Here is a 19,332-nt window from a genome sequence, read left to right as displayed (position 1 = left end):
TTTAAGTTGATATTTGTATAAATGTAGTAATCTTTAATGCTAAAAAAAAAAAATCTATGTTTTGGAAATGCATATTATAGAACTGTGTGCCAAAGCACTGAGAAGAGCAAACTGCATATATATATTTTTTTTTTTTGGACTTCCTCATTCATTCATGAAAATTGAGATAAGTGAGCATAGCTTCTGCTATTGAGCTGCTCTAGCAGTGTTGTGCACTGCCAGGGAATGTTTGCAGCTAAACCCACCCTTCTCTCCACAGCACCGATTAGCAGTAGGGAGCCACAGGCCATGGTTACATGAGCACCCTGAATTCCACCTGTAGCTGTTGCGGTGTGTAATGCCTGGGACGCCCTCCCTTCTAGGGGCTTGGAATGCTGCCTCCAAAGGGGTCCCCAGCCTCTGCTAGCCCACTGAGCAGGAACTAGGCCTGCTGCCACTAGACCACTACCAGTGCCACTTTATTGGAAATCGTTCTAAAGCCATACAAATGCTACCTGATAGAATGGTGGACATGAAGCTATAGGGGCTAATGCTTTTATTCTTTAACCGTGATGGATTATGAAGAAGTGCTTGTACAACTGTCGTGTCCAAGTCTCTTATTCCTGTTTATGATTTTACTGATATCTGGAAGCATTGCAAAGATGTGCAAAATGTAATAATGAAAACTGTTTTGCAAGTAGTTGAATGTTTTAAAAATAAAAGATCTCAAAAAATGAAAAGGTGTCAAACAGGCTGCTGATTCCTTTGTGCTACATACTTGACATTGATGTATTTAAATGAATTTTACTGATCATGCCTTGCAAAGTATTTTAGCAGCACACATGGCAAGCAGTAACTCTGTCCTGTATAAATTAACATTTTTAGGGTTCGTTCTTTATTTTTACATTGTTTAAGCAGCTTCCTTGTATTTATTTCCTGCTCTTTGGGCGTAGCCCTGTTAACAAGAGAGTTACAAACTCCATCATTGGCTGTCCTGCATCCATATTGTCTGATATCTCTGATATTACACATTTCATGAACTTCATTGCTGGTGCAAGGATATTTGGTGCCCTAGGCAAAGCTTAAAGCCTTGTGCCCCGCGCCTCCCCTTCCCTCCTGCTCTGGCTGGTTGCATCCTCCTCTTGCACAAAAAAATAAATCATGTATCTATAAAAAAGCGATTTTACATGAAAAAGGACTTTAAAAGTACAATCTTCTGAAGTAAAAATATCATTTACAACTTGTATATTATATTTACATGCACTGCTTTGGTGCCAACCAGAAAACCCTGGGAAAAAAAAAGACGCTTGGAGCCCATATGGCATTAAGCCTTGTAACGCATGTTAGGTGTGATCTTGGCCAGTACCAAAACAGCACTAACTGCCAGCAATCAAACAATTACAATCCTACTTATGGAAAGGCAACACTGCAAATATTACATCAGGCCCTAAAACACCAATAAACAAAACATAAAGTTACTATATATACCTACAGAGAAACTATTCACTAACAGAATACCTCACCTCTGGCCCACATGCAGAGCTCAGAGACACTCACCAGATACAGAATAGGGAGATCATAAAGTAAAAATAGAAATGTGCAAAGATTGAAGTGGAAATGCAAGAAGCTAGATGATGAGGGATTTAAGTGCTAAAGCTAAACTGATTTTTATATGCATATGAATTTACAAAAAATATTTATACAAAAAAATAGAGCACACAATTGAGTCAACTCATGACCAATGGTTAAAGAGAAGGCAAAGAAGAATGTTATTGGCTGGTAGTGCCTATTATGAATGGTCATTAAGCAGCATTAACTTACATGGGGGGTTTTGATATACTGCTGGACCATTCCTCATAAGACATAAAAAATATAAATCAATAATAGTAAAACCATACCAATAAAAATAACATATATTTGTAAACAGCTGGCAAATAGAATAACATCCAGTAATTAAAAATTCATATAAAAATTTGCCAAACACCAATAAAATATTTAAAAACATCAAACTCATCCAATAATACCCAAATATAAAAACTAATACAGATTAAAAAAAACTCTCTCCATCTCTATACCTGGGAGCTTTTGATGTCCAGATGCTCTAAGACTGTTGTGGATTAGCACAAACTATTTTTCTCCTCTTTCATATACACACATGCTCAATCATACACGCACATGCCAATTTCTGTCTCATACACACACTCGCTCAGACATAGCTCTAACACACGTGCTCAGTCACACAAACACTTTCTCTCACGTACAAATACTCACTCAAAAAGCCCCTCTCACACAAAGACAATGCTCACACTCACTGCCTCTCACACACAGACACATATTCAGTCACACTTGTACATGCGCACACACACACAACCACACAGTCACATAGACACAGAGTCTGTCTGTCATACACAGGCACATGCTCAGTCATACATAGACATATATCCTTTCACACGTACACTTGCTCAGTCACACACATGGACATATAGAGCTTTTCTCTCACACACACACTTGCCACACAAATCCTCAATCACACACAGATAGAGCCTTTCTTGCGCACACTGTCACACACAGATACATGCTCAATCATACACACATCCTGTTTCTCAAAAGCGCACACACAGAGCTTCTGCCTCACATACTCATACACAGCCTCTCACAAACACCCCCCCACACACAACTCTCTCACACATATGCTGAGTCACACATAGCATCTTTCACACATGCAGACATGCTGAGACACATACACAGCCTCTCTTTCACACACACAGCCATGCTGAGTCACACACACAGCCTCTCTCTCACGCATCCAGACATGTTGAGTCCCACAAATAGCCTTACCTCTCAAAAGACACAATCCTGCCAAGTCAGAAGCTGTGTGGATTAGTCTTGGAGCTGAAATTCCTATAGTAGCTCCCCATTCTTGTTTAAAAAAAATAAAATAAGTGATGACAACCCTAGGAGTTCAATTGGACTCCCATCTTTCTATAATAACTATATTTCTTCTTTAGTTCAGAAATCCTTTTTTTTAATGTTATATTCACTGGATGATTTGTTTATTGAATTCTCAAAACTTAGAATTGCTGATTCATGCATTGTAATATTACGCTTAGATAACTGCAATTCTCTTCTTCTTGGGGGTTCCCAATATTCATTTGAAAAGGCTTCAGTGACTTCAGGATACTGTGGCTTTGAAGTATGATCATATTACCCCCATTTTAGAGAAATCACATTGGCTACCAGTGAACTACCGTATCAGATTTAAAATAATTTGTTTGACCTTTCGAGTGCTTCATTATGGATATCCTTTATACCTGTGTAAAAGTTTAGTTCCATATATGTGCCAGTTCATAGTTTGTGCTTTTCTTAAAAGGCTAACCTCCATGTTCTATCAACATGATTCAACCAGAGAAGCCTCGTTCAGCTATCAGGCTTCTGTTTTGTGGAACTCAGTGCCCCTTGATATTCACGCTGAAAATTCAGGAAAAAAATAGACATGGTTTTTTAGTACAGCAATTTTTTAATTGGTCTCTGTTTTTTGTCTAATCCTAGTTTTCGGTTTTTGTTTTTTTTTAGAAATTTATCTTGCTTATTGTTAGTTTTATAATTTTTAATTTTAGATTTATGTATTTGTTTTTGTTTTTTTTTAGCCTTATTCACTGGATTATGAGTGTATTTTATTGTAAATCTACCTGGGTAATATGTTTTACAGACAGAATATTAAGTTTTAATAAATGAAATGAAACACACTCAGTCACACAAAGAGCCTCGCTCTCACAGACAGGCACATTCTTGTGACACACAAAAACTGCCTCTGTCACTCAATTCCCCCACCTCTGAAAGCACAAGAATTAGCAGCAGCTTCTGCCTTCAGTCCTGACCACTGACAGGACTCTTTCTTTTCCTATTAGCTGCCTGGGCAGTGCTACTACTGCTCTTGCTCAGATGCCATCCTACTGCTTCAGCTCTCAGTGGGGGGTGGGGGAGGGCTGTGTAGCCCCCCCTGATCCAGCTCCTGATAGCTGCCAGGCTCTGCTGCTGTAGCATCTTTCCACCTAGTCTGCACAGCGTGCTGTTGTGCTCCAAACGACCACCATGGCCTGTGGCCCTGCTCTGCTGCAAATGACTGCCGTAATATCCTGCAGCACCGCTGTTGCTGGCTGTGACAATCTCCTCCTTCCTGCCCCTGTGTATTCACAGGACACCACTTCCTTTTCTGGTCCATGGGGTGGGAAGAAAGATGCTATTGCTCTATTGCCACCAGCACTGTGACACTCTTGAAGCATCCAGCGAGTGCTTCCTCCAGCCTTGCTGAACTGTTCATATCCCAGAATTGTGATATGATTTCTGACTGTCATGCTACCATATCCAGGACAGCAAAATAATTATTTTTGTTATTTATATCCTACCTTTTCATTGGTAGCTCAAAGCAACTGAGAGTCAGTATTTCTCTGACCTCAGAGGGCTTACAAAGCTGTATTTGCACCTTAGACCATAGAGGGTGAAATGATTTACCATTTCAATGAGATTTGAATCCTGGCCTTCCTGATTCTCAGCTGACTGCTGCTCTAACCACTAGACTGCTTCTTGACTCTTAATAACCTAACAAAAATATGAGGAGGTTAGTTTTCTTGGGTAAATAGTATTTTGCATGTGTAAATTGGCTGCATGTTGTTCGTCAATGTTATACTTTAGCCCTCCAGTACTGCAAAAGTACAGCATTGTTGAATTATGTGCATACCTTTAATATGTAATCGGAACAAGTGTTCCTGAGGGCATGGTTTGAGTGGGATTGGAAAATAACCTGTATAGAATGTATTTTCAAGTGTATGCATGTTAATTTCCAAAAGAAAATCTGCCCACTGAAAAAAGCAGGTACAAATGGCTATGCGTACTTTGAAGCTTGCAGCAAGTACAAAGTGAAAGTTCATGTATACTTTATTTATTATTTAATCAGCACTTCCAAGGGTATTGCATTCAGGTACTTTAGGTATTTCCCTATCATAGAGGGCTCACAATCTTAAGTTTTGTACCAGGGCAATAGTGACTTGCCCCTTGAATGTTGGCAGTGGGATTTGAACCCTGGTTTCTGTAGTTCACAGTCCTCTCCTCTAAACCACTAGGCTATTCCTCCACTTCAACTTTCTCTTTGAAAGTTGGTGTAAAATCTCTGGATAATAAATTCACATAGATTTTGTCCCAGTGTGGATAGTTTGAAAATTGCCCCTTAATTTCTATTGGCTGTTCCCGGGCAGGTTTTCTTTGAAGTATTTTCAGACATGTTATGCAGTTAAGAGAAGTATTACAGACCTGTAACTAAATCATGATGGTCTTTCCTCTGAAAGGCTGTGGATCTTTCTATTGATGAATCCAGTCTGACCGGCGAGACGGCGCCCTGCTCCAAATCAACAGCTCCTCAGCCAGCTGCTACCAATGGCGATCTCACCTCCCGGAGTAGCATCGCTTTCATGGGAACACTGGTTAGATGTGGCAAAGCCAAGGTAAGATGGGTTTTAACACATGTTCAGCTTGATTTAAGAAATATAGAAACAAAATTGCTTGCTGTAACAAAGTTTAATATCTCTTCCTCAGTCTCTCCCTCTCTCTGTTTTTTTTGGTGGGGGGGAGGGAGGGGACAGGAGAAAGCCCGGATAATCAGCTTCACTGGGTGGTATGAGCAGGTGTTTTTTTTTTGCTTGGAACTGAATGATGGGATTTTCATTTTTTTTGATTCAGTTTAGGCAGTCTTTTTGGACACCACCAATACTGAGTACAGTCATACCAGGAGAAAATAATGAGGACAAGCTGCATTCATTTCTACACTAGAGACACGCGCACAGCAGTAAATGTGGACTGCAAGTGAAAGAATAGCGACATGGTCATTGTCCGTGGTTTTTTTTTTTGTTTTTTTTTAGCTTGGCTTGGTTGTAGCTGCAGCCCCATTAGTCTTAGGACTTTTGCTGCTGCACGGTAGATACTGGCAAGGCATTGTAAGATACGATCTTTGATGTTAGATTCCCAGTTATTATAAGCTACATGGGAGCAGACCGATTCTTTACACCTTTCCTCACAAAGAATTTCCCCAGTATTTGTATCCATGCATGTATGACAGAGGGGTTAGAAGTCCTACGTGAACAACTGACTAGATCTGTAGCATTATACATATTACAAAATTGTCAACATAGTAATTTATTTGGGTGCTTACCATATTGCAAAATACTTCTTAGAGGTGGAATCTCATAGTTGGCTTTAATTGTTTCATTTAGAGTTTGACCATTAAATTGTTCTCTGACATTTGTAATTCTAATGTGAGTCTCATGAATAAAGAAAGTTAAAAAAAAAATGCAGGTGACTGACTGTCCACAGCAAGTAGTTGGATGTAAAACTACAGATTGGTTTTTATCTTAGTATATTCAATTTCTCTGTACAAGTAATGAACTGTGCAGGAAATGCCAGGCTCGGCAGTACCACAGCCAACTTCATGCACCCCTGCCTGAAAATAACCACAAGTTGTGGTTTTGTCACCAGTTCTGTATGCTTCATTCTCAGATCTCTAGATAGGCTACCTTTTCCTTTTCATCTATGATCTCTGTTCTGTATAAAAGAAAGCGTTAATAGTATATCCCTTAAGACTGTGTAGGTGTGAAGTTAAATATCTGGAGCATAAATATGTCTTTTTAGATATATCTAAGTTAAGGAGTTTCTAGATTCTCATCCCCCCAGTATAGGGTCAAGTTAGGTGTGCAATAAGTATGAACCAATTGTTTTCTCTAAATGAGATTGAGAGGAGTAATTTCCCTCAAAGTTATTTAAATTTCCTATAATTCGCTCAGTAAAATTTGTTTAGCCCTGGTATTTCCTTGAGAGAAAACAGAGGATACTAATATTGATTCTGTTAAATGTTTTATCATGCCTATGATGAATGTTGAATAATCTGTATTCAAGTACAAAATATTGTTTTGTATAGATTATTGAAAATGCAAAAATTAAAAAAAAAAAGACTGAAAATATTCTTCTTCTCGAAGAAGACTGGTTCTGGGCTAGTTGCATGGCTCACACAGCTGCATGGTTGCATTGGGGTATCTGGGTTTGGATTTGCCGTTGGGGCTGGGTGTATGGTAGTGGTGGTGATGGTGGTCAGCCCAGACTTGGTGGCTCCTGTTATCCGCAGGTTGGTGTTGGCAGTGCTTCCCGGAGAAGACATACCTCTAACCCTTGGGGTAGTTTGGTACTGCTGCCTGGGCTTGCCATCCTGGGGAGATGGGATCAAAAACTGAGGGAGAAAGGGGGAAGGCAAAATAAAATTGATCTTTTAGAGTATTACAGTGTCATAAAACTACAGAATGATCCCATTGGAAAGAAAACCCACTCTAAGAGAGACATTTTATCTTTTGGAGGTGGACTGTTCCCTTGTATACTACTGGGTTTTAGACAGTCTGTTGCTTTGATTTTAAGTACGTACTGGAAGTTCAGGGGATGGTAATTGGATGTTTGGTAGCTCAGAAAAGAAGAGGTATGTCGTTTCCCTTCAGTTTCAGCTCTGGGTTTAAGCCCTTGATAAATGCTTAGTGAAGTGGTCCTCTGTGTACACAGCTGCATCTCTATTTGTTTTGCAGGGTATAGTTATTGGAACTGGAGAAAATTCAGAGTTTGGGGAAGTTTTTAAAATGATGCAAGCTGAGGAGGTGAGTATCTGTAAAGAAAATCTGAGAAACTGCACAAAATTATTTGTATTGTAAAGTTTGATAATAGTCTCTTTTTCAGTAATGATTTTGGTGAATTCTAAACTTTGCAGTTCATAATTTGACAGATTTGTCTCTGAAGTAACAAGTTCATGTGTTTCCAGACAGAGAAGCACTAATTAAAGGCTGTCAAAATGTTCTGTCATATATATAAAAAGTTTTAATTACAATTTGAAACTTATAATTTGGAAAGGACAATTAGTAGATATGTTGAAATACTACTGATGAATGTCAGGAGGTCCCATATTCAAAGCCATTTAAACAAATAACTCATGCTATCTGCTAAGTAGCTAGTTCTGAATATTCCCCTTGCTTATCCAGCTAAAATGTAAAATTTAGCTGGATAAGTCATTATCTGGTTAAGATTTAGCCAAATAAGAAAGGGGGTTTTTGGGGTAGGATTGAGTTAGCCGAATAACTTATCCAGCTAACTCCAAATATCAGAGTTAGCCAGATGTGCCTAAGAGCAGATCTAGTTTTCTCACAGGACAAGCAGGATGGTTGTCCTCACAAATGGGTGACATCGAGGATGGAGCCCAACCACGGAAAAACTTCTGTCAAAGTTTCTGGAACTTTGACCTAATTATTTTTGCTGATTTAACCCAAATGAAAGATGCTGATTCCAAATATGAAGTCAAAAAATATGCAATACGTCAAATTTTTTCACAAATGAGAAATGTTTGATTAAAGATTATTAAGTTGAATATCAAGGGTAATAAGTTCTGAAGAAGCGATAGCAAGTAATATATTTGTTTCATGCAAAAAACGAGTCTATCGTCTAACCAAGAGAGCAATAGTTGTGTAAATTTTAATTGTTAGGGTGAAATTTTCTCTTTTCGGATGCTCTGGAGTAGTTATGATCAGGGTTGTCACGCTGTAAACACCAGCAGTAGTTTGCCATCATGTTTGTGTTCCATCATCCTTGATATCTATGTTCCATGTCTTGATGTCTTGGTGGAAGCATTCTCCTTGTTCTTCACTCATAGCTCCAAGATTTGAGGGGAAGTAGTTCAGGTGGCTATCAAGGAAATGTAATTTGACACTCATGTTTTCCTCCCAGTCTTTGAAAAGCAGTCAACACATTTTGAACTAAAATGTTAGAATTTTCGGCCCTGAAGTTGCCAAGAAAGTCTGTAATCATGTCAGAAAAAGCAGACCAAGCATCCTTTTCTATGGTTTTCATGGTACTGAGGAATTCTCTGTCTTTGATTAGAAGCCTAATTTGCGGGCCATCAAATATGCCAGCTTTCAACTTCTCATGTGAAAGAGCAGGAAATTTGGGAATTCAGCACATCTTTCTACGCATTAATTATCTTTTTGCGTATTCAGCATATCTAAATAATAATGTTACGTTATTGCTATAAGAATTTGAGTAGACAGTGTTTTGCGGAAAAACCGGACGTGACTGGAGGAAACGGATGTGATTTTTGGATTCAGCACACTAAAATACATAAAGATCACTTGTTATCTTGTAGTCAGCAAAATTGATGTAGACCAGCGTTATGATGGGGGAAATGTGATGGTATAGGATGACAGTCAACCCAGTGCCAGGTGTGCCATGACATCAAAAGAAAGGTTAGGAACCACTGGAGTAGATTGAGGCACAGGGATGTTTTAGGATCCCCGGTTCTTAGTCCGATTTTCTAACCCTAGCCCAAATCTTTCTTCATCCAATGTAATTTTTGAAAATCATATGCAAGGTAATGGTGTGGGAGGTTTCAGAGAAGAGAAACTGCCTCTTTATTAAGGGCAGGATAAAAAGTACCAAAATGTTGTTGAATGTAATGTCCACTAGAGCAGAGGTTCTCAACCCAGTCCTTGGGGCACACCTAGTCAGTCAGGTTTTCTGCATATCTACATTGAATGTGCACACCATGGAGGCAGTGCATGCAAATCTATCTCATGCATACTTGTTGTGATTTCCAATTTAGTTTTATTAGAGTCCCCTTGTCTGTTTTATCTTTATTTTTATTTGTTTAAAATCATTTATATTCCACTAATCCACTATCGTTTTTATCCTCTTGTTTTTAAAGTATCCCTTCATGCTTTACAAGTGGTATATACAATTTTAATAGAAGTAATAATATCCTGAAAACCTGACTGGTTAGATGTGTCCCAAGGACTTGGTTGAGAACCCCCATAGTAGAGTACAGTTGAAATGTGGTTGAGTGAGTGATTTTTTTTTTTAGTACTTTTCCATTTTTCTTGTCTTTTACTAAGGCTCCAAAGACCCCTTTACAAAAGAGCATGGACATCTTAGGAAAACAGCTTTCTCTTTATTCCTTTGGCATCATTGGTAAGGCAATGCTTATGTAGCTTTTTACTTTCTAACTTAGCAGATTTTGTTTGATGTTTTTGTCTGTATGGTAGTAGAAAGTTGATATGATAGGTCATAGTTAATATCATAGATGAATATCGCAACCTTTTTTGAAAAAAAATTTTTTTTTTTACATGTTAATGATTATGCCCTCAATGTTCATAACTGTTAGGCAGTAGACTACAGTTTGGGAGCTTATGATATAAGAACATTTACCTTATAAGACAAACTGTTCATGGCAAAATCCATAATTTGGCTGTGCTATGGTGCAGACGACACAAATTGTACTTTTCTTCCTGACTCAAAAGGTTATGTAAGACTTTGTCAAGGAAGTGTAAGTCTCTTCGCGCACAATTCATGCTTTTCTATTTAACATTCTTTCTTTCATTCTAAAGAAATATTTTGTGACTAGTCCTAAATCGTTTGGCACCTTCCGAAACCAATGTTTGCTTCATTATAAGCAAAGCTGAATAACATGATGCTCTCTTTATTTCTGTGTTGCAGGCATTATAATGCTAGTTGGTTGTCTCCAGGGAAAGCATATCCTTGACATGTTCACCATTGGTGTAAGGTGAGGTTATTATTGAGGATACCCATTAGTTTGAGTAAAGGCCCGCATGGTCTGTCCACAGCAAGGCTTGGTCCCTTGCTCCTCTATATTTTTCCCAGCCACTGCTCTCTTCCCTTTTATCCATAGCCTCTCCAGTCAGCCGCTGAAAGATTACCCCAGATACGCAGACTTTTAGTTGTCATTGCCTCTGCTCTTGAGATGAAGTTTTTTCTCAAAGTTTCAGATTGCTGGTGGATGTTTAGCTTTTTTTTTTTTTGCACATAAAATCAATATTTAGACAGAGGTTTCAAAAGTAGGGGTGGTGTGAGAACTTGTACAAAGTCGGTTGTGAGTTACTGCTAAAATTAGTTTGTAACCAAAATCATTCATTTCGGAATATCTGATTTTTGTTATGCATTTTGCATATGCTTTTGACACAGAGGCTTCTCTAAGTGCACATTACAAACACCAGTTGATGAGCTCATATATAATATACAAGATGACCATACAGCTCAGTATTGTACAGAGTGCCATTCATGCAAATGCATCTTGAAAGCACTTTGCACTCACATTGTACACATGTAGATACAGTTTTACACACTTTCACAATACTATCAGAACAGGGTAAAATTAACATCGATAAGGAAGAAAAGTCTTGAGATGGGCTTTGAAGAGAAGTAGAGAGCTGGTGAGATGATGGGTCATTCTAGTTGCAGGATGCAGGAGTAGGACTAGTTCTGGGGCCGGGTTATGTCTTAGCACAGAGTAAAGACAGTGTTAGGAAGTATGGTTAGAGAAGTAAGGTCAGAGAGGTAGGCAGGAGTGTGTCCGAGGATATAAAAATGTGCACATCCACTTGTGTGATGGTCCTGGTTTTTGCAGTGAGTTCTGCTCTCTAATCAACTCTTAAAGTTATTGGTTAGAAAGTTATTGGTTAAAACTAGCACAATTCTTCAAGGATAAAGTTAACAACATCATTGCCAAGATTCCCCAAACCCACAATGACTCAATTGACATCCCCCCTCCCATCCACACATGGTCACAATTCACACCCGTTGCTACCACAGAAATTGAACCTATCATCAGAAAAACCAACCCTGCATCCCACCCCTTAGACCCTATCCCCATCAAAACCCTAAAACTCATCAGAGAGATTATTGTCAAACCAATAACCTACATCATCAACTTATCCCTAGAACAAGGAATCTTCCCAGAAAAACTCAAAAACGCCATCATCAAACCAATCATCAGAAAACCCCAACTCGACAAATCCAACCCAGCAAACTACAGACCAGTCTCTAACCTCCCTTTCCTAGCAAAAATCATCGAAAAAACAGTCGTCAATCAACTCACAGACCACCTTGAAACCTATAATGTTCTTCAGCCTGCACAGCATGGTTTCAGAAAACTCTTCAGCACCGAAACCCTCCTCCTCTCCCTCACCGATACCATACTCAGAGGCCGCGACAAAGGCAAATCGTTCCTCCTGATACTTCTTGATATATCAGCCGCCTTCGACACCATCAATCACAGAACACTCCTCACCAGACTTAAAGAAATTGGTCTCCAAGACACCACAATCAAATGGTTCAAATCCTACCTCTCAAACAGATCTTACATCGTCAAGACGAACTCATCTGAATCCTCACAAGTGCCCCTCACTCATGGAGTCCCACAAGGCTCTTCCCTATCCTCAACCCTCTTTAACATTTACCTCATCCCACTATGCAAATACCTTTCAGAGGCAAACCTCACCTACTTTGTCTATGCAGACGACATACAAATATTACTCCCCATAAACAAGTCCATTCAACGCACCATGGAAAAATGGAACAAACTCAGCTCAAATTTATCCCATTTGCTATCTCAATTATCACTATGCCTCAACCAAGCCAAAACAGAAATCATTCACATCCACGATGACCATCCCTCCTATCCACTCATGTGCGCCCCCTCTGACCACCCAGGAAGCTCAATCAACCCGGGAGTGCCTCAAATCCCACAAACCTCACTCACGCCGTCCACAAGAAACCTAGGCGTAACAATTGACAGCCAACTCAACTTTAAACGACACATCTCCAATACAATCAAAGATGGATTCTTCAAACTTCAGACACTAAAAAAACTCAAACCCCTCCTCCAAGAGCACGATTTCCGAACAGTCCTTCAATCAATTATCTTTGCAAAACTCGACTACTGCAACTCCCTCCTCCTTGGCCTACCAGAAATCCACATCAAACCCCTCCAAGTTCTACAGAACGCTGCCGCCAGAATCATCTCCAATAACAAAAAATCCTCTCACATCACACCCACTCTCAAAGAACTCCACTGGCTACCCATTACACAAAGAATCCAGTATAAAACCCTCACCCTCATGCACAAAAAAATAAACAACAACAAAATGGACTGGCTAAACAACGGAATACAACCTTACCCCACTCATAGAACTCTCAGATCCACCAACACTGGCCTCCTAGCCATCCCCAATCTCAAAGCTGCACACCTCAACGCCACCCGCAAACGAGCCATAACAATAGCGGGCCCCACCTGATGGAACACCATGCCCATCTGTCTCAGAAACGAACCTTCACTGCAAATCTTCAAAAAACACCTCAAAACATGGCTATTTCTAAAAGCTTTCCCACCTGACACATAACCTGCCCAAATGCACCACACCACGCCCCCCACACAAGCATCTCGCCCCACCCCTTTCCCTCCCTACACAAGCATCTCGCCCCACCCATTCCCTCCCTATCACTACCTTCCTCCCACCCATCCCTTTCTCTCCCCTCCCCCTCTACCCTCCCTGCTATCCTTACCATAAATTATCCTCATCAATAAGCCATTTATGTACATATGTTATATACTATAGTCTAATGTACATGCTACATATGTACATATGTTATATACTATAGTCTAATGTTCCATGTATTCCTGTTAGTTCTGTTATAAATTGTTATATTTATTACCATGTTATAATGTAAAATAGGGCTGTTACCACCCTATTCCTTTAGTTATCTGGAAACCGATGTGATATCTCGATCGAATGTCGGTATATAAAAGAAATAAATAAATAAAATAAATAAAGTTTAGACAATCAGAGTTCCAGGCTTCCTGCAGCAGGTTATGGTAGATTGATGGGATATAAAATTTCAAAGCAGAGTTTTTGAGGGTGCCATGTGTCATGTATGTATTTCAATAGAAGTATATATGCAAGAGAGCCAATTTTTATTGAAAAGCTATCATTTAAAAAATGTGCCTTTAAAATATAATGTATCCAAGCTGGCATGTACTGGATTCATATTTTTCCCCTTTTTAAATTCCATTTTCTTACTCTTTCTTTTTTACCTTGTTTTTTCCTCTCATTTCCTTTCTATTCTCTCTCTGGCCTGTTTCCCCCCTCTCATAGAATCTCTCTCATTCACCTCATTCCCAGCCTCTTCTTTTTACCCCTTTCTAGTCTAATCCTTTCCCTCACATCTCATGCCCTTCTCTTCCCATCCCAACCTTCTTCCATTCTCTCCTCTTCTCCCTCTCCTTCAGTAATTCTGCTGTTCCTCTCCACCCCTTCTCATATTCATCCCTCCTTCATTTTCTCTCTGTTCTTCCTGCCCTTTCCCAGATTCATTCTTCTTTTCTTCATGGGGCCAGAAGTATTGCCTTCTGCACTTTAATGCCGATTATACCCACCCCTGCAGCTGCTACAGGCCTCAGTTTGTTGTGAGTCTTGCAGTGCCAGCAAGAGCAGTTACTGTTGGCACTGAGCAGAGGGAGCACTTGGGGAAGCACAGATGTATGATTGGTGGATGGTTTGATGGGCCCTTGTAGTGTGATATTTTACGTTGTGTATCATTTATCGATATGGAAAGTTAGATAGCCCAAGAAATTTAAGAATAATATGTATACTTTTGAGATTTTGTTAGTGTGATTTTGTTTAGTATTTAAAATAAAAAATATTAGTATTTTCTATTGAATATATAATTTGTACCATACATTTGTAGCCCTTTGGGATATTATATGGAAGTACAGAGTTCAGCTATCCAGCTGATGGGGTAAGGGAGTATTTAGGCTGCCTGGTAGTGCCCAAATGAAAATAAAACGGGGGTACAGTTGAGGGCAGGAGCTGATTGCAGCAAAAATTGACCAGGGGCAAGGGGTGGGGGAAGTGAGGATGATGAAGAGGAGTTTTCTTCTCTCTCCCCTACTCCACTCACCCCACCCTCTGTCTCCCTCCCCCCTCTTTCCTCCTCTCCTTATGGTAGGTCCTGGGGCTCCTGTTAACTAAAGCCCTTTCAACAACAAGCGCCACTCTCTCTACACACCTGGGCGGGCCAATCACCCACTTTCTGGAAACATTTCGTTGCTTAGCCTCCCCCTAGATTTCTCCTTTAGCCACAAGTCTAACATGTCTTGTCAGTTGCATGCTGTTCCTTCACAGCTGTTTAGTTTCCTAACCGATCTCTTTTATAAATGGGATTAGCACTAACTCCACTTCTGATGACACTGCCAGGCCCAGTTGCATTGTGTTTATATGTAGCCTGAAACAGCAAACCCTTCTCCTAACTCATTAGCCCACTTAGCCACCTCTTTGCAAAAGCCATTATCTGGGAGCTATTGAGTTGTGTAGCCCCTGTGAGATTTGGTATGAATTGGGAGGTGTGCACATCAATTTATTTCTTCCACTCCTCCCAACATTCTCTCTTTCTTCTTCCTCTCTAGGGATGACCCCAGCAATGTTCTCTGTCTCTCAAAGTCCTACTCCAGCACACGCTCTCTCCCAGCCCCAGGACCAACCCCAGCATTCTCTCTTCCCCCTAGGCATGGGCAGCCAGCCCTATGCTTCCTGCTGCAGCCTGTCCCCTCCCAGGAGTACAGGAGGTGAGGCAGAGGCTGGAGCAGACAGAGCAGGGAAGACAAGAGCCATTCTGCTCCTAATTCAGTCCCCTCCCCCCCCACCCCCACCCGACTTGCAGGGAACAGGCGGGGGAGGGCTTGAATTTGGAGTGGATAAAGACCAGAGAAAAGCTAATCTGTTCCCTAATCTGCCCCGCCTCTCCTGTTTTGTCTCTTACCAGAACTATGTAGATTTCTGTATTGGTTATTCTTTTCCAGATCTGTCCTTGAAGAGTTCTTGCTGATTTTATTTTTAGAAGTTGGAGGATCCACTTCACAAACCCCCTGGTTTCTCTTGGTGTCTCAGCAGTTAGCTAGATATGTCAAATAATGCAGTCCTCAGTAGGCTAGCTGTCTCTTTCTAACAGTCTTGAGGTCCTTACTGAGCCATTTTTTTAACTGTGTACTTTTCTTACAGTTTGGCAGTGGCGGCTATCCCCGAAGGGCTGCCCATTGTGGTGACGGTGACCCTGGCGCTTGGAGTGATGAGGATGGTCAAAAAAAGGGCTATTGTAAAGAAGCTACCTATAGTTGAAACTCTTGGTATGTCCAGGCTTTTTGGAGAGCAATTGTGTAATGTTGTACATAACCACATTATGTAATATCTGATTTGTATGAATTCCTATACTGGTTGAGAATTTAACAGGCCAGTTTTGGCCACATTTTAGTGTGATTATGGTGGTAATCTGGGCTTTTGACTGAGCAATCCAACATAATAGGATGGGATTTCAGCATGGCAGCCATTGCACATCCTGGATATATCTAGTTTGTAGTCATCTCTTTCTACATAATAGTAAGTGAGCTCCTTTTGGCCAGCCGGCAGGGATATGAACACAGACTGCAGATCATCAGAAAGAAACATGACTGCCTTAGACCTTAGCAAGAAAAGAAAGGAGCTCTAAAACTGAAACAATTCAAAAGAAAGAATGCCTATATATTAAAAAAAAAACCAAAAACCCTAAAAAACAAACAAACCATTGAAGAGAGATCACTTTACATTTTTCTGAGAGGCGCAAAATAAATATAAAATGATGTGCCTGTGCCTGTCTTATGGCTTGGTGGTAATGGTGTGGTGCAGCAGATCCTAACTTGGGTCTGCCCTTTGACAAAGTGATGCATTCATGCATCTTGTGTGCTCCATAATTATGTACTGCACAAGCAACTCTGCCATTGCTAAAGGAATCACATTTGTCAGCTAGGTGGGCCTTCTGGTCTTTCTCTGCCATCATATTCTATCTTTCTGGGATGCCAGCTGGCTCTGACAATACTGAATGGTTTGTGCGGGGCCAGTTTGGGAATCATTCTGCCCTTGTTCAGCCATGGCTCTATAAAAAGGGAAAGCAGCCTTTTAAACAGAAACAAAATGCAGAATTTCTATGTTATCCCAGGACAAGCAGGATGCTAGTCCTCACATATGGGTGACATCGGTAATGGAGCCCTATGTACGGAAAACTTCTGTAAAAGTTTCTATGAAACTTTTGACTGGCACCAGAGTGCCTACTGAGCATGCCCAGCATGTCATGATATTCCCTGCCACAGGGGTCTCCCTTTAGTCTTCTTTTTTTCCGCGAAGCAATTAGCCTCGCGGTTATCAGGAGTCCTGTGGGATTCTCCACATATTTTCCTTACGGAAAGCTTTAAAAAACTTCAACCGCAGAGGGTCTCCCTTAGTTTGATCATCGCGGTGAGTTTTTCCCGTTCTCGCGGTTCCGTGCCGTTTTTTGACTAAAAACAAAATTTACCTGAGCCTTAGGCCGTCGACGGCTGCCCGGCCACAAAATGGCTACAGGTTTTAAAAAATGTCCGAAATGCGCGAGAAATATGTCTATTACAGACCCTCACCAAGACTGTGTACTTTGCCTTGGTGAAGGTCATGATGTAAAAAATTGTCCCTTATGCGCTACGATGACCTCGAAAGGTCGACGTCTACGGATGGACAAGATGGAGCAATTATTCAAAATTCAACTGATTACTGCTCCATCTACTTCCACACAATCGTCTCCGGCTGGGGCGATTAGGAAAGTGGTCTTGAAGAAACGTCACTCCGGTGACTCGGGAGACGCTCCTTTTTCCTCCCCCTCACCATCGTCCAGAGCGTCCACATCGAGTAGCGAAAAAGGGCGCGAAAAAGATAAACATCGCCATCGGCATCGCAGGCCGCAACCAGCAACCATCGCTCCGATACCCGGCGAGCCATCGGCGGAAGACGGGGCACCGAGTAAGAAAGCCCGGCTCCAAAGTAAGGCTTCCGAGCCACCGACAGGCCAACCCTCGCCGATTCCGGCGGAAGGAATCGTACCTCCTCAGGGCCCTGAGGTCGTACTACTGTCGCCACCACCGCCTCCCCCCATGGGTGCTCTGTTCACATCATCCATGCGGGCGGAACTTGACAGTTACATACGTCAAGCGGTTAAGGATGCCTTTATCGAGGCGATGCCACGGCCTGCCACTCCGGTTCTGCCATCGACACCGGTCATAGGAGGATCTCCGGTTCCATCACCGATTCCTTCACTACCGATGCCAAGGAAATCACCGCTCTCCTCGATGGCGCCGATTCCATTACCGGTTCTACCTAGGCCGCAGCCACCGGATTCAGCATTGCCGATTCCCCGGGTACCATCGATTCCACCACGGCCATCGATCCCGATGGCACCTTCGATGCCTTCTCAAGAGTCCATTTTTCAACCATTGATGGACAAGCTGGACTCACTAATACATTGCTTCTCATCTCTACCACATCCTATAGATGTAGATGACAGTCAAGAGCCAATACCAGGTCCTTCGGGTGTCCCACCACCCCTCAGACCTCAGACTCCACTTTCTGAAATGCCAACTAAGCCTACTAGGCTGTTGGAGCTCCCTCTGGATGATAGTGACGAAGAATTCTCCTCGGATGAAGACCTCCTTTCTGAGCCTTCTCCCCCAGAAGATAGAAGAAAGTCACCACCGGAGGATCTCTCTTTCTCCAACTTTATTAAGGAGATGTCTCAAACAATTCCCTTTTCTCTCATCTCTGAAGTGGACAGCAGACAAAAAACCTTGGAGGTGCTTCAATTCGTGGACCCTCCCAAGGAAATTCTTGCTATTCCTGTTCATGAAGTTTTACAAGAACTTATGTACAGGATATGGGAACACCCTGGGTCGGTGGCAGCTGTTAATAAGCGGGCGGATGCCACTTACCTAGTACAACCCATCCCGGGGTTCCAAAAAACTCAACTACCGCACCAGTCAGTGGTGGTCGAGTCGGCCCAAAAGAAGGCCAAAAGATTAAAGCAACACGCCTCCATACCTCCTGGAAAGGATAATAGGTTCTTGGACAATCTTGGTCGAAAAATCTTCCAAGCTGCTATGCTGGTAGCTAGAATAAATTCATACCAGCTTTTTATGAACCAGTACCAGCGTGACCTATGGAAGCAAGTTGAATCCCTGTCTCAGCAGTTACCTGACCATCTTCAGGAAGGTTTTCAAAACCTAGTACATAAGGGCCTAGAGGCAGGGAAACACGAGGTTCGGGCCACGTATGATTCATTCGAGACAACCTCCAGATTGTCTGCAGCTGGAATAACGGCGAGAAGATGGGCCTGGCTTAAATCATCAGAGCTCAGACCAGAAGTACAGGAGCGCTTGGCGGACCTGCCTTGCTTAGGAGAGAACCTCTTTGGCGATAAGGTCAAGGAGGCAGTAGCCACCATCAAGGACCATACAGAAACCCTCAAACAGCTTTCTCAGCTGCCACAAGAGGTACATCAACCTTCAAGGAGGCCTCCAAGAAGGGAACAAAGAAAGCCATATTACCGCCCTAGGCGGTATTATCCGCCAGTAGCCAGGCCCAGACAACAAAGACCTGCTCAACG

General features: G+C 41.5%; 1 protein-coding gene across 4 annotated transcripts in view; it reads left to right on the top strand.

Annotated features, from left to right (window-relative positions):
* The window catches only part of ATP2C1 (ATPase secretory pathway Ca2+ transporting 1), a 374,199-nt gene that overhangs the window by 243,260 nt on the left and 111,607 nt on the right, over positions 1-19,332 (top strand). For all 4 annotated transcript variants that reach the window (XM_029589345.1, XM_029589348.1, XM_029589346.1 and 1 more), the window contains exons 8-12: positions 5,322-5,477; positions 7,593-7,661; positions 9,939-10,014; positions 10,540-10,606; positions 15,897-16,021. In XM_029589345.1, the coding sequence (XP_029445205.1) occupies positions 5,322-5,477; positions 7,593-7,661; positions 9,939-10,014; positions 10,540-10,606; positions 15,897-16,021 (493 nt within the window). The remainder of the gene's footprint in view (positions 1-5,321; positions 5,478-7,592; positions 7,662-9,938; positions 10,015-10,539; positions 10,607-15,896; positions 16,022-19,332) is intronic.

This window comes from Rhinatrema bivittatum, chromosome 2, assembly GCF_901001135.1.
Source record: "Rhinatrema bivittatum chromosome 2, aRhiBiv1.1, whole genome shotgun sequence".
NCBI classification, from domain to species: Eukaryota; Metazoa; Chordata; class Amphibia; order Gymnophiona; family Rhinatrematidae; genus Rhinatrema; species Rhinatrema bivittatum.
The sequence above is the reverse complement of the archived record's forward strand: the minus strand, read 5'-3'. Positions and strand labels throughout refer to the sequence as shown.